Consider the following 14,712-nt stretch of genomic DNA (forward strand, 5'->3'; position numbering starts at 1 on the left):
TCATAAAGCATATCAAGACCAACCTGACAGCTTTGTCTTGAAAAATTTCCAAATTCCCAAAGTTAAAGCATTGGGGGCACCTACTACAGTTTTTCTGTACTGCAGGCTAAATTCATTTTTACAGTCTTTGTAGTCTTCACTAGGGAAACTCATGAAGTTTTGATGAGGTGCAAAAAGAATAATGTTCTTTAAAGGATTGCCTTTCATTTTAATCAAGGGTACCAAAAGGGCAGGGAATTTTATTTTAATTATCAAAGCAGTTGGTAAAGTTAATCTGTAACCTCTTTGCCACCATCACTCCATTAATGCTATATTAACTTTTGTTGATGTGATTAACTCTTTGTTAATATAATGGAATTCCTACAACACTGTCTTATGAAGAACAGACCACTTTCCTCAACTCACAGTTGTTGAGAGTCACAGTCCAAGACTGAGTGGTTCCCCTTTTGGCTCAGCACCTGCTGATGATGTTCTTGTGGGTGGAGTCCCAGAGCAGCATAGAACACCATGGGGCAAGAGACTGGCGATTAGAGTGGGTCTGCGCATGCCTGTGTGGTCTCTTGTAAAGCCACAGGATATAATCATGGAGCTTCTACCCTAACCATCTCTCTGTTCTAATCCTTCAAATACTGTAAAAGTGATTTTGCATCCTCCTGATACCAGTAGCTGAAGACTTTGAGGACTAAACCGCTAAATTTTGAGAAGACACTCCAGCCATAGCAAGTATGCTTCTCCCTCATTTCTTTCTGGCATGTGTCTGTTTGTTCCTCATTGATTTGTTTATCAAGTATCCCAAGGGAATAAAACAAGAATGTGTCTTAGTTGGAAGAGTTCATAATTTTTTAGTTGCATTGCAGTGAATGCAAATGCTAGCTCTACCATGTATGATATGTAGCATCATGATTTTCTTGAATCCAAATGTCAAAAACTGAAATTGGATCTGATACTACCAACTCCATGAGCCTATTGGAAAGATTTGTGTCAACATCTGTTATAATTTGAATGTCACCTCCAAAACTCATATTGAAACTAAATCCCAATACAGTAGTGATAAGAGGTAGGGTTTAAAGGAAAGGATTAGATCGTGTGTGTACATGAAGGGATTGTGTCACCTTGCAGGTCTAAATTGGTTGTGGTCAGAGGGAGCTGTAAAAAATGAGCCCAACACTTTTGTGCCTATTGCTTTGTGCACATAACCAATAAAACAGCTACATGCTACAACCTAGTTGCATATCTTGAATCTTAACAAACCCTGAAATTATCTAGAGATAAACTGGTTTATAGCAGTCCGGTAGCAGTACTGGAAATGCTGTTTAACAGATCCCTGGGCTAGCCCATTCCTGCATTTCTGCTTGCTGGCATACTAATCCACAGCGTGGAAGAAATTAAGAAAAATAAGCAAGAAAAAATGCTAGACATAAATCATTTATAGGAAGGATATCTAACCTCTTCCTTCCACACAACTATCTTGCTTACAATATTGGCAAAGTTGAAAACATCAGGCAAGCAGAATCGAGCTTTTAATACTGAGATAGAGGCAGTAAATGAAGAATAAACTTTTCAGTGTAAGTCTATTAACATCAAAAGCCAGAAGTAACAATATGATTCTTCAAATGCCCACCACAGCTGGAGTTGGACCAGACTGAAGCTGGGAACCTGGAGCTCAATCCGGGTCTCCATGTGGGGGTCAGGACTCCACTGTGTGAGAGTCACTTACTGCCTCCCATGGTGTGTGTTAACAAGAACCTGGATTGGAGAGCAGAAGTGGGACTTGATCCCTGGTAGTATGATGTGGGATGCAGGTATACCAACAAGTATCTTTTTTTTTTTAAGTTTTATTTTATTTTTATTGCAAAGTCAGGTATATAGAAAGGAGTAGAGACAGAGAGGAAGATCTTCCATCCAATGGTTAACTCCCCAAGTGAGCACAACAGCCGGTGCTGCGTCGATCCAAAGCCAGGAGCCAGGAACTTCCTTCAGGTCTCCCATGCAGGTGCAGGGTCCCAAGGCTTTGGGCCGTCCTCGACTGCTTTCCCAGGCCACAATCGGAGCTGGATGGGAAGTGGGGCTGCCAGGATTAAAACCGGCACCCACATGGGATCCTGGCGCATTCAAGGCGAGGACCTTAGCCACTAGGCCACAGAGCCGGCAGCACCAACAAGTATCTTAATTGCTACGTCAACTAACCATCCCCCCAAATTGTTATTTATGAGAGGGAGGGAGGGAAGAGACAGGGATGTCCCAGCTTCTCATTCACTTTGCCAGATATCCGGAACCCAGGAGCTTCATCCAAGCTGAGAGAATGAGGGTGGAATATTAGCCATCACCATGGCCTCACATTTCCAAATAACTGCTTTGTTGTCCTGTTTTCTTAAATTTATACCCTACTTTCCTTCTCATTTGCAGCTAATATGAGGGTATATCAGAAAGTTTGTGGCAAATGGATGTAAAAGTTAAGCTTATTTTGGCACAAAAAACCTTGGCAAACCACACATAGTTTTATTTTTATGTATATATATATATATATATATATATATTTTTTTTTTTTTTTTTTTAAAGGCAGGTCTACAGAGACTAAGGAGCTGAAGAAAGATCTTCCATCCACTAGTTCACTCCCCTAGTGGCGCAATATCCAGAGCTGAGCCACTAGGGGAGCTAGGAGATTTTTCTGGGTCTTCCACATGGGCGCTGGGTCCCAAGGCTCTGGGCCATCCTGGACTGATTTCCCAGGTCACAAGTAGGGAGCAGGATGGGAAGCGGAGCAGCCAGGACCCAAAACAGTGCCCATAAAGGATCCCAATGTATGCAGGGTGAGAATTTAGCCACTGAGCCATTGTACTGGACCCATAGTTTTTCTATAACATATTTTCTTGAACTCTTTGACAACCCCTTTTTCGTGGATTTCACAACTCTTTGGCACCAAAATACTCTTACCTTTCAGTTGTGTTTTCCTGTAACTTTTGAATTACCTTTGGAACATTGCCACATTTTTTATCACAAAATATAAGCAGCTGGGACATTTTGAATATGAATTCCCTTCTATTTCCTCAGCAGGTAGAAGCTCCTTTGTGTTTATTCTTACACTCCTTTTAACAAAGAAATACAGGTTCTCCCTCTTTTATAAGCTGGAATCACCCCTTGTGCTTCAGATCGTATTTCCCTGTTGACTTCTTAGGAACTTTGCCATCTGTGACTCTAGTATCACTTCCTGTCTTCTTCCATCAGTGATATCCCCCATTGGCATTCCTAACCATGGTCTCATTTTTATGATATCTTTCGCACAAAAACATGAAAGAATTGTCTATATTCTCTGTCTTCACTTCTTTCACTGTTTTTCAACCTCTAGTGAGATTTCCATTCACACTATTTGCTGAAACAGTACTTGTCAGTAGCAGATCACAGTGACTTCTGTGCAGTTAAATCCCATAGTCTCATCTCAGTCCACATCAAACTCAATCTGTCATCAATATTTTATGTACTTAGCCACTGTTTCGCTCATGAAAAACTTTGTTCCGTTGAATTCTCTGATCCTATATTCTCCTTTCCAACATCACAGCCTCCCCACCAACCCTTCTCAGTTTCCTCTGCTGGCTCTTCTTCTTCTGGATGGAATGCTTTCTTTTCTCCAGCTGTTTTGCCCATGCAGGGGATCACCTCCAATCCTGTGACTTTAAGTGTCATTATCTATTATGCCCCTGAATCTCAAAATCTGCTTTGCTGGACTTGTCAAATTACAACTCGTAATTTCCAGAGAGGGAAGGGGCATGGTTCATCCTTGTAGCACTAGGGGTTAAGCTGTCACTTTCAACTTCTTATTGGAGTGCCAGTTTGAGTCCTGGCTACTGTGTTCCTACCCAGCCCCCCTGGAAAGCCCTGCTGTCCATGTGAGAGACCAGGATGGAATTACATTGTCCTTACTTTGGCCTGACACAGCTCCAGATGTTACAGCCATTTGGATTATGAAGCAATGAGTGAAAGATTTATCTCTCTCCTTTCTCTCTTCTCTCTCTCTCTCTTTCTTTTTCTCTCTCTCTTCTGAATCTCTGTTCTGTTACAGTGAGTGGGATTAGATCACAACGTAATAAGGCCACAACTGAACTCTTGATTCTTTCCACATAAGAAACTTGCTGCTCCTGCCTTTGACATTTTAGCACAACCACTGTGTTGCTCAAATTAGATTTCTTCGATTGGGGATATGTTTAACTTTTATGGGAACAAATACATGGAAAACACAAATTACTTTAAATGTGTTCCTACTGGGGAGAAGTCTAGGAGAGAGAGAAGAACATCTTGGGTTTCACTATAATATGCACAGATTTCTTTCTTGAGCATTGATGTTCATCTATTTCAGATGAGTTCACATCATATAAAAGTAAATTGTCACTGGTAGGAAAATAAGTACCAATTGAAAGAGAAAACTCTTCTTTCTTTAACTGGGTTGTCTCTATCTCTCTCTCTCTCTGTGTGTGTGTGTGTATCAGATTTCTCTTTGTTCGTTTCTTGCATTTGAAGTATTCTGTGATGGCATCTTTGGCCTGAGATTCTTTGCTGTAGTCCTTAACCACTCTACAACTACAATCCTCAACTACTGTACAACTATGAACTTTTTGCAGAGGCCTGCCCATTCCCCAAGTTTCTTGTTGTCATCAGCCTCAGTGAGGTCAGTTTGGTGTTTAACACAAAAGGCCTCCATCAACTTCATATACATAGGCTCATCACAGTGAGAGGCAAATACACAGAGGTGAGCTTGGTGCTTGTCCAAGGCTTTGGCAGCTTCACAGATTCCATGATTGAAGGGATCTTCAGCACCTCTTGTAAAGTGCAGTAATGTCCATTATACCTACAGCTGCAGTGCCTTCCTTGGTCGTGGCAGGTGTTAATAGGTGAACAATCGTGAATGCACTGGGGCCTCTGTACAACTCAGCATTGGCAGAGAAAGAATGAGTTTTCTTAATTAAAAACATTTACTTCTAATAACATGTTTGAGAGAATCCACAGAATATATACACATATACATTACTGCATATATGTGTGTGTATATATATATGTATATGTATATATATTTCCTGGTACTTAGTTTGAGATTGTTATGCTCTTAAAGGATCTCGTGAAATAAAGCTGAAAATTGTTTTAAAGATTTATTTATTTGAAAATCAGAATTAGAGAGAAAGAGATGGAGATCTTCATGTGCTTGTTTACTCCCCAGTGGCCACAAAAGCTAGAGCTAAAATCCAGGAGGCAGTGTCTTCATCCAGGCCTCCCATGTGAGTGACAGGGACCTTGGCTCTTGGACCATCTTCCTGTGTATTTCCAGGTCTTTGACAGAGAGCTACATCAGTCCAACAGCCAGGACTACAGCCATCATCCATTTGTGATGCTGGTGTTACTGGTAGTGGCTTTATTTTCTGTGCCACAGTGTTGACCCCATAAAGCTGAGATATGTATGTTTATACATGAATGTGTTTTGGTCAAGCCTTCCAAACTGCATGAATGTTTAAGGAAAAAAAAACTGGAGTAATCATGGTATAGTAAGATAAGCTTCTCCCTGCAATGCCAGCATCCCATATGGTTGCCAGTTGGAGTCTCAGTTGCTCCACTGCTAATCCAGCTTCCTGCTAATTTCTCTGGGAGAATACCGAAGGATGGTCTCAATCCTTGACCTCTGCACCCACATGGGAGACTCAAAAGAAACTCCAGGTTCCTGGATTTAGACTGGCTGAGCTCCAGGTCTTAAGGCCAGCTGGGCAGTGAATCTGTAGAAGGAAGATTTCTGGATCACCATCTGTCTGTGAATGTGTCTTTCAAATAAGTAAATAAATCTTAAAAAAAAAAAAAAAGAAAGAAAAACTAGGACCTGCTTACACTTCAGACTTGTTTGTCACTCTCTCGGCCTCTCCTCTGCTTCTCTTTAGCTCTATCTTTCAAATACATAAATTTTATAAATAAACTTAAGGAAGAGAGTTATAATTTCAAAAAATTTTGCACCAAAATAAACCTATCTTTTTTCTCCATTCTTTCTTGAATTTTGTTAAAGTACCTGCATATAAGAAACAGTGTGGTCAACAGAAACATTTTTACGACTCCTAGATAATGTTGGTTATGTATAGCATTGTGCTCTGGAGGACGAATCTGTTCTAAAGTAAAGTGTTTGGGGATTCTACTTATGACTTTTCCTGTACTAAAAGTAATGTTTCTTTTTTCAAAGGTACGCCAGCCTGTCATATGTATCAACAACCATGTATTTTGTTCAGTTTGTATTGATTTGTGGTTGAAGAATAATAGTCAGTGTCCAGCTTGCAGAGTCCCTATCACTCCTGAAAATCCTTGCAAGGAGATCATTGGTAAGTACCTATTTTATGTATATGTAACAACAGATTGAAGATGATCCCTAAATAATATACATACATATATATTTGGAATGCTAGAGAATTTTCAGTGATGTTCATCTGGTTAACTTCATACTTAAATGAGTCAGTAATTTTGTATTAAACATGTGGAACAACGAAGAACAAGCCACTTTGGAGAGATGCTTGAGGAATTAAACCTTTCAGTCTAATGAAACTTACTTGTAGCCAAAGCATTAGAGATGTAAAGCAGCAGATGCTAAGGGCGAAACAACAAGCAAGCACAAAGAACATTGAGAAAAGTTGCATGAAGTAAGTGGCGGACATTGACAGATGTGTACAATTTCAACTGTTAAAGCTCCAGGAGCACATGTGGAATAGCTTGAACTAAGGTTTAAATATTTAAGAAAAAAAAAAAAAGGAACATGTTTTTACAAGTGACTAGTAGTCTGATTTGGGTCTAATTATTGAATTAGAAATGAAAAGGTAAATTGAGACTTGAGCATTGAGAACTTTGAATGAGAACTAAATCAAGAACTTGCTATGTCAGCAGGAAAAAGCACGAAGTGGGCTTGACGGTTTAAGCACAGGAGTGATAGGATATAGAATATGCTTTGGAATAGCCTCTGAGTGGTGGTCCGAGACAGCGTGTGCGTGGGTATTGAAGAGGGCTTCTGTCTAGGTAAGAGAATGTGAGTTCAGATTAATGAAGAGAAAAAATAAATACCACACTAATGTAGGTGAGATTGGACACCCTTTTCTATGTTTGTTTTTTTCTGCTCATTTAAGTCAATTTGTTTAGATTACAAAACTTGAAGTAATTTTTTGTGTTTTTGTTTTACTTTAGGAAAAATTGAAAATGTATGTATAATTAACCATGTACAGAAAACATCTTACAGAAAACTTTAAAAAGTCACTTTATTAGTCCCATCTTAGGGAAAGTGGACCTGAGTTTTTTTTACAATGGAAAAGGAAGATAACATGCTGGTGTACAAAAGGACACTAGTGGTGGGGCTTGGAAATAAGAGACACAAAGGAAAAGTCAGAGTTGACTGAGATTTCTGTCTCAGACTCTTGGGCGAAGTCTGACGGGGGACTGTCTTTTGCTCTGTTGCATGCTGTAGTGTTAATCTTTCTGTAATTTCTTCCCTAATGAAATTCACCAGAATCTGGTCTTTTTTTTTTGTGAACTATGAGGTTTGATGATTAAAATAATTTGAATTTTTTCACAGCATTTCTTCATACTCTTTTTCCTGTCTGAATTCATTTATATCTAAATGATAGTTCATACATTCTCTTAAGTATAATACTTCATCTATATCTTGTATCATTGAACCTCCTGAAATGTTAATCTGTAAAATACATTTGGCACGTATGGCTTGGAAATCCAAAGAAGGTGACCACAGAATAAGTGGACAACTGTCTCAGGAAGAACTAGTTGTTCCTATGTTTGTAGCAATTTATATCCTACAATTAATGTTCTCACAGTCATTGTAACTTAAAGTTGTTGGAATCCTTGAAGAAAACCATTAATTTTTTAAAATTGTGTTTCTAGTAACCCAGCATTTTTAATCCCTTTATTATATATTATAGTATATAGTATATAATCTATATAAGCAGGTGGTTAACTGTAATAATTGGTTTTGTCATTATTTAACCATTATCAAATTTTAAGAATTTACAGTTGTCTGAATGTTATAAACGATAATACATAACCCTTTTTTCCACTGAGTTGTAATGCTATACATAGGTAAGTAAATACAGTATGATGTTTTACTGAAGGTGTTTAATACTATCTTTTTTTCATGATTAAGATAAATGCCTGAGTGGCAGCCTCAAGTATGTATAGAAGGATAAAGGTAGATAGAAGCAGAGAGACTATATGAAACAATAAGAAAAACATCATTTCTGTTTCATCCAAATCAAGAATGAAAAATTAGAATTTTTTTCCCTGTAGGAGGAACAAGTGAAAGTGAACCTATGCTAAGCCATACGGTCAGGAAGCACCTTCGGAAAACTAGACTTGAATTACTCCACAAAGAATATGAGGTAAATAATAACCGAAGTTTAAAATATGTCAGCACCAATTTCAAGGTAAAGTTGAACTACCTTAGTCCCTGGGTTTCCGGGGAGGAAACATCCAGTGAAGTCTTTGTTTAAAAGTCAGGTAAAACATACCTTGTTAGAAATTTTTTTTCTTTTTTGTTTTCCTTTACAAATAGAGGAAAGGGGGTTTTCTTTATATTTTTTAAAATATACATATTAAGGTCTGGCACAGTAGTTTAGTAGCTAAAGTCCTCACCTTGCATCCTCTGGAAACTCACAGGGTACTACTTCATGTCCCAGCTGCTCCACTTCCCATCCAGCTCCCTGCTTGTGGCCTGGGAAAACAGTCGAGGACGGCCCAAAGCCTTGGGACCCTGCACCCGCATGGGAGAACTGGAAGAAACTTCTGGCTCCTGGCTCCTTGCTCCTGGCTCCTGGCTTTGAATCAGCTCAGCTCCAGCCATTGTGGCCACTTGGAGAGTAAATCAGCAGACAGGGAATCTTTCTCCCTGTCTCTCCTCCTCTCTGTACATCTGCCTTTCCAATAAAAATAAATAAATATTTTAAAAATGCATATTGAAGAATGAGTGCATTGATTGAAAAAAAAAGGTGGAAGCACTTTCTTTTTCTTTCCTTTTTTAATTGAAAGTATGTACCTCTTCCTTGTTTTTTTTGTGTGTTTTTTAGGAGATGGTGGAAAGTCATTCTGACCCCTACAACCATTATTTGTTCTACCCTAAGTTCGCTGAATTTTAGAAGTCTGATCAGTTCTGATAAATATCCATGTCAGCTGCCAGCACAGAGAACAGTGGATGAGCAGGCTGATCAGATATAGGGGTGTATATTTTCTGCGTAAATTCATACTAATGGAATATAATACTTCTCCCTTATCTGCACGGGATATGTCCAGGACACCTGTGGATGCCTGAAACCACAAATTGTACTGAGCCCTATGTACACTATGTTTTCCCCAATATGTGTGTATCTGTGATATACTTTAATTTATAAATTAGGCTCAGTAAGAGATTAGCAATAATAATTTATGATAAAAGTTATTTAAAACTTTTGGTTTATTTCTAGAATTTTTCATGTAGTGTTATTTATCTGTGATTGACATGGATAACTGAAACTTCAGGAAGCTAAATCGGTGATGGTAAGCTACTGTATATAAATGTTTGAAAGTCAGACATTAAGCCCAATTATTTTATATTAACTAAATGTAGGATTTAAAACTGTTTTTGGAATAGTTTCTTTTTTTAAAATTTTATTATTTTCATTGAAAAGGCAGATTTACAGAGAGAGTGAGACAGACAGAGAAAAAGATCTTCTATTCACTGGTTCACTCTCCAAGTGGCTGTAATGGTAGATCTAAGCCAGTCTGAAGTTAGGAGCCAGGAGCCTTGTCTGGGTTTCACACATCGGTGCAAGGGCCTAAGGACTTGGGCCATTCTTCACTGTAACCCTAGGCCATAAGCAGGGAGCTGGACTGGAAGTGGAGCAGCTGGGACATGAACCACTGCTCATATGGGATATCAGAGCACGCATGTGACAACTCAGCCAATTAAGCCATCATGTTGGCCCCTAGCATAGTTTTAAATTTGCAAGCATCACTGATCTTTAGACAAAATATCAGCATTTTTTTAAGTTATTAATTATTTATTTGAAAGTCAGACATTATAGAGACACAGAGATCTTCCATCCGTTGATTAACTTCCCAAATGTCTGCACTGGCCAGAGCAAAGCCAGACCAAAGCCAGGAGCCTGGGGCTTCCTTCATGACTTCCACATGTGTTCAGGGGCCCAAACACTTGGACCATCCTTTACTGCTTTCCCAGGTGTGTTAGGAGGGAGCTGGGTGTAGTAGTCAGGTCTGTAGCCAGTACCCATATGGGATGCTGGCATTCAGACAGTGGCTTAACTTGGTATGCCACAAAACCTGTCCCAGAAAATATCTTTATACATGCAAATTTGCTTTAGATATCTCAAACTTTGTTTGAATTGGAGTGCAATCTAAATAGCTAAAACATGTTCATTCATATGTGTGTTTTCCACAGATGTGAATATATAGTAAAGATATAGCTGTATTTGTTTGTTCACTGAAACATTGATTAAAAAGGAAGTCATTTTCTTATTTCATGAATGGTATTTAACTTGAAATGTGTCATAATTTATGGTAGTAACTAGTACTGTCTGTGTTAACTCTAAACTGTAGTAACACATACTTAATAAACACCATAATTAAATACTGTAAGCTGGATCTTTTGGGAGATCACTGGTTGTTTTGTTCTGTTTCCTGATACAATTATGTCTAGGAGTAAGTGATTTATAGTGAACAGAAATGTGTTTGACACTTGTTTCTGGAAGCTGGACAGCCAGGTATGTGGTACTGGCATCTGACCAGGGACTGTGTTACTGTTGTGGTAGGCTGAAAGGTAAAGAAAAGGAAAAGTCCTGAATACATTCCCTCATTAACCCATTCAGGAGGCCGGAGCTCTTGCAGCCTAATCACCTCTTCAGGGTCCCACCTGTTAACACCATCACAATGACAATCAAATTCCATCTTGACTTTTGGAGAGGATATTCAAACCATGGGATTGGTATATTGAGCTGCTTATTAGAGTGTATTTTTTTCAGCCATATAATGTGTTTTTTAAGACTTCAGTTAATTTTTTAAAAGGCAAAGTTTAAGATAGAGAATGAAATATCATCTGTCTTCCCTGTCACTCCCTAAAAATGTCTGCAACAGCTGAGGGTGGGTCAGTTTGAAACCAAGAGTTTGGAACTCCATCTGTGTCTCTTACATGGGTGGGAGGGGCCCAAGTACTCGGGCCATTTCTTATTGTTTTGTCAGATACATTAGGAGGGAGTTGGATCAGAAGTGTAGTAGCAGGGCCTGGCACGATAGCATAGTGATTGAAGTCCTCACTTTGAACGTGCCCCGGGATCCCATGTGGGCGCCAGTTCTAATCCCGGCAGCTCCACTTCGCATCCAGCTCCCTGCTTGTGGCCTGGGAAATCAGTCGAGGACGGCCCAAAGCTTTGGGACCCTGCACCCACGTGGGAGACCTGGAAGAAGCTCCTGGTTCCTGGCTTTGGATCAGCTCAGCTCCAGCTGTTGCGGCTGCTTAGGGAGTGAACCATCGGACAAAAGATCTTCGTCTCTGCCTCTCCTCCTCTCTGTATATCTGTCTTTCCAATAAAAATATATAAATCTTTTTTAAAAAAAAAAGTGTAGTAGCAGAGACTCAAACCCACTGGTGTTCATGTGGAATGGTAGTGTCACAGGTGTTGGCTTAATATGCCATGCCACAATACTAACTCCTAGCTATATTATTTTTAACAGCATTAAATTAAACTGTCATATCTATTATGCATGAATGAATGGCATCAGAAAAGAGTTGCAACTCAAATGTTTAGTGATTGAGTAAGGTAATAAGCTGAGGTGAGCATTGTGTTTCTGTGGGTTAAGCCTCCACTTGGCGTGCCCAACCCCATAATAAAGTAATGCAAGTGGATTCCCATCTCTGCTTCTGTTCCAATTTCCTGTTAATGGGCCTGAGGGGCAGCAGATAACAGAGAGTGCTTGGTTTCTTGCTGCCCCGTGGAAGATCTGGGTGCAATTGCAGGCTCCTGACTTCAGGCTGCGGTGTCCCTGGCTGTTGTGGGCATTTGGGGAGTGGACTAAAACATGGAAGATCTTGTTTTCTCACTCTTCTTTCAGATAGGTAAATATTTAAAAGTGTGTGTGTCTGTATGAGTAATTTTTATTTGAAAGAGTTACAGAGAGAAGGAAAGAGAGATTTTTCATCTGGTTTACTTCCCAAAGGGCCAAAATGGCTGGAGCTGAACTGATTGGAAGCTAGGAGGCAGGAGCCTCTTCCAGGCTTCCCACATAGGTGCTTTAGCTCCAGCGACCTGAGCTGTCCTCGCCCCTTCCCTAGGCCATAATCAGGGAGCTGGATCAAAGGTGGAACAGCTAGGACGTGAAGTGGTGCCCATGTAGGATGCCAGTGCTGCAAGCAGTCTTGGCCTACTACACCAGGATGCTGGCTCAAAATAGATTTTTATTTTTAAAAATTAAAAGACAAGCATTTCCAGAGTGAAAACTAATATGTAGAACAGTTGTAGTATTTTAAAAACCTGAATCCAGAAACTTTTTTTAAATTGAAAAGTCGGATATACAGAGAGGAAGATCTTCCATCTGATGCTTCACTCCCCAGGGGGCTGCAACAGCTGAAGCTACACTTGATCCGAAGTCAGGAACACAGAGCTTCTTCCAGATCTCCCACTCAGGTGCAGGGTCCTAAGGCTTTGGGCCATCTTCCACTGCTTTCCCAGGCTACAAGAAGGAAGCTGGATGGGAAGTGGGGCCACCAGGATTAGAACTGGCGCCCATATGGGATCCTGGTTCGTATAAGAAGAAGACCTTAGCCGCTAGGCTACAGTGCCAGGCCCCAGAAACTTTTTATAGATCTATTTTTTTAATTTATTATTTTTATTTACATTTTTTTTATTATTGCTATCATTTTATGATACAGTTCCATATTCCCTTATCCTCTCCCCAATTCCCTCCCCCCATCTAGTTCCTCTATATCATTACTAACATATAGTTCTTCATACTCAGTCATATGCCCGTCATTGCGGGCATGGACAATGGCAGAGAGTCCAGAATCCTATTGTCAAGATATAGTAAACAGTTTCATTGTAAGTCCATCTTTGTCTGGAAGCAGAAATGCATACCACACTACATCCTCACATCTGGATGTTAGTCTCCATTTGACAGCTACTGTACATCCCCTTAAATGAAAAGTCATGATACAAAATCAACAATAGAAAGAAAACTAGAAATTTATAATGCCGTGAAGTTAAATTGCATGTTACTAGATATGACAGTCTCCATTACACAACTACTGTACATCCCCTTAAGTGAAAAGTCATGATACAAAATCAGCAATAGAAAGAAAAATAGAAATTTACAATGCCCTGAAGTTAAATGACATGTACTAGATATGACAGTCTCCATTACACAGCTACTATACATCTCCTTAAATGAAGAGCCACAAAACAAAATCAACATCTGGAAGAAAAAAGAAATTAACAACACTAAGAAGTTAAATAACATGCTATTAAATGACTAATGTGTAGCTGAAGAAATGAAAATCAAGAACCTTCTTGAAGAAAATGAAGGAACCAAGATATGATTTCACCCCTTTTCAGGTACAGATGCCAGACCCTGATAGATCCAGTTTGATTGGTACTGTACTTTTAATTCCTCTGAGTAAAGGAGGCACACAGGCCTCAGAATTGCCTTCCAAACCAGAATCTACTTCCCTGCTGGAAATCATGTGTCATCTTGTTTTCTGATTATAATAAATATAATCAAGGATTGGACAGTTTTCTTAGATTAAAACTATGAAATGAAAGCAACATAAGTAACAGTTTTTGAGAGTCAGAATACACTTTGGAAATTTAAACTGAATGTGACTTTTTCCCTCAAACATTATTCCGATGTGAACTTAACATCCACAGAATTCTGAGTATAACATTCAAAAACATGTTGGCCTCCCTTAGCATATGTATGTATGTGTGCAATATCTGTCTGCCTACTGACTATGTGCTGCTTTTCCAGGATGAAATAGACTGTTTGCAAAAGGAGGTGGAAGAGCTTAAGAGTAAAAATCTCAGCTTGGAGTCACAGATCAAGACTATTCTGGATCCTTTAACATTGATTCAGGGCAACCAAAATGAGGATAAACATCCAGTTGCAGATAATCCAAATAAAATTGACCCAGAAACTGTAGCAGAGTGGAAGAAAAAACTCAGAACAGCTAATGAAATATATGAAAAAGTAAAAGATGATGTGGACAAGTTGAAGGAGGTAAGTTGTATCTTTAAGAAATCTAATGTTGTTTTAAAAATTCTCAATTTTAAACACCTTGCAAGTAAACAGGGCAATCATTTGCTGTCACGGCCAAGATACTGATATCCAATATCCGAGTCTGTGGACTCAAGCTGCAGCTCCTTTCTTGACTGGCTTCCTGCCGGTGCAGCCCTGGAAGACAGCGGTGACAGCCCAAGCAGTTCCCTTCCTCACTTGGGCTTTTGTGAGCATCTAGGGAGCAAACCACCAGAGGCTAGCACACACTCTTTCTCCTTCCCACTCGCTGTGGCACTCAAGTTAAAATGTTTAAAAGGCTTTTAAGTATAAATACCCATATTGTCTTGATTCATCATTTGGTTTGTGAGAAAGGTAAGGACAAGATGGCTCAACAAACATTTATTTTCAATAGAAATGCTTTTTATCATTAAGTGTTACTAGGGC

General features: G+C 39.4%; 1 protein-coding gene across 1 annotated transcript in view; it reads left to right on the forward strand.

The window, feature by feature from the left end:
* Positions 1–14,712, forward strand: part of OBI1 (ORC ubiquitin ligase 1) — a 37,136-nt gene that overhangs the window by 5,007 nt on the left and 17,417 nt on the right. The window contains exons 2-4 of the mRNA XM_004577414.4: positions 6,206–6,341; positions 8,302–8,393; positions 14,020–14,268. Coding sequence (XP_004577471.2) covers positions 6,206–6,341; positions 8,302–8,393; positions 14,020–14,268 — 477 coding nt within the window. The remainder of the gene's footprint in view (positions 1–6,205; positions 6,342–8,301; positions 8,394–14,019; positions 14,269–14,712) is intronic.

This window comes from Ochotona princeps, chromosome 12 (genome assembly GCF_030435755.1).
Source record: "Ochotona princeps isolate mOchPri1 chromosome 12, mOchPri1.hap1, whole genome shotgun sequence".
NCBI lineage: Eukaryota > Metazoa > Chordata > Mammalia > Lagomorpha > Ochotonidae > Ochotona > Ochotona princeps.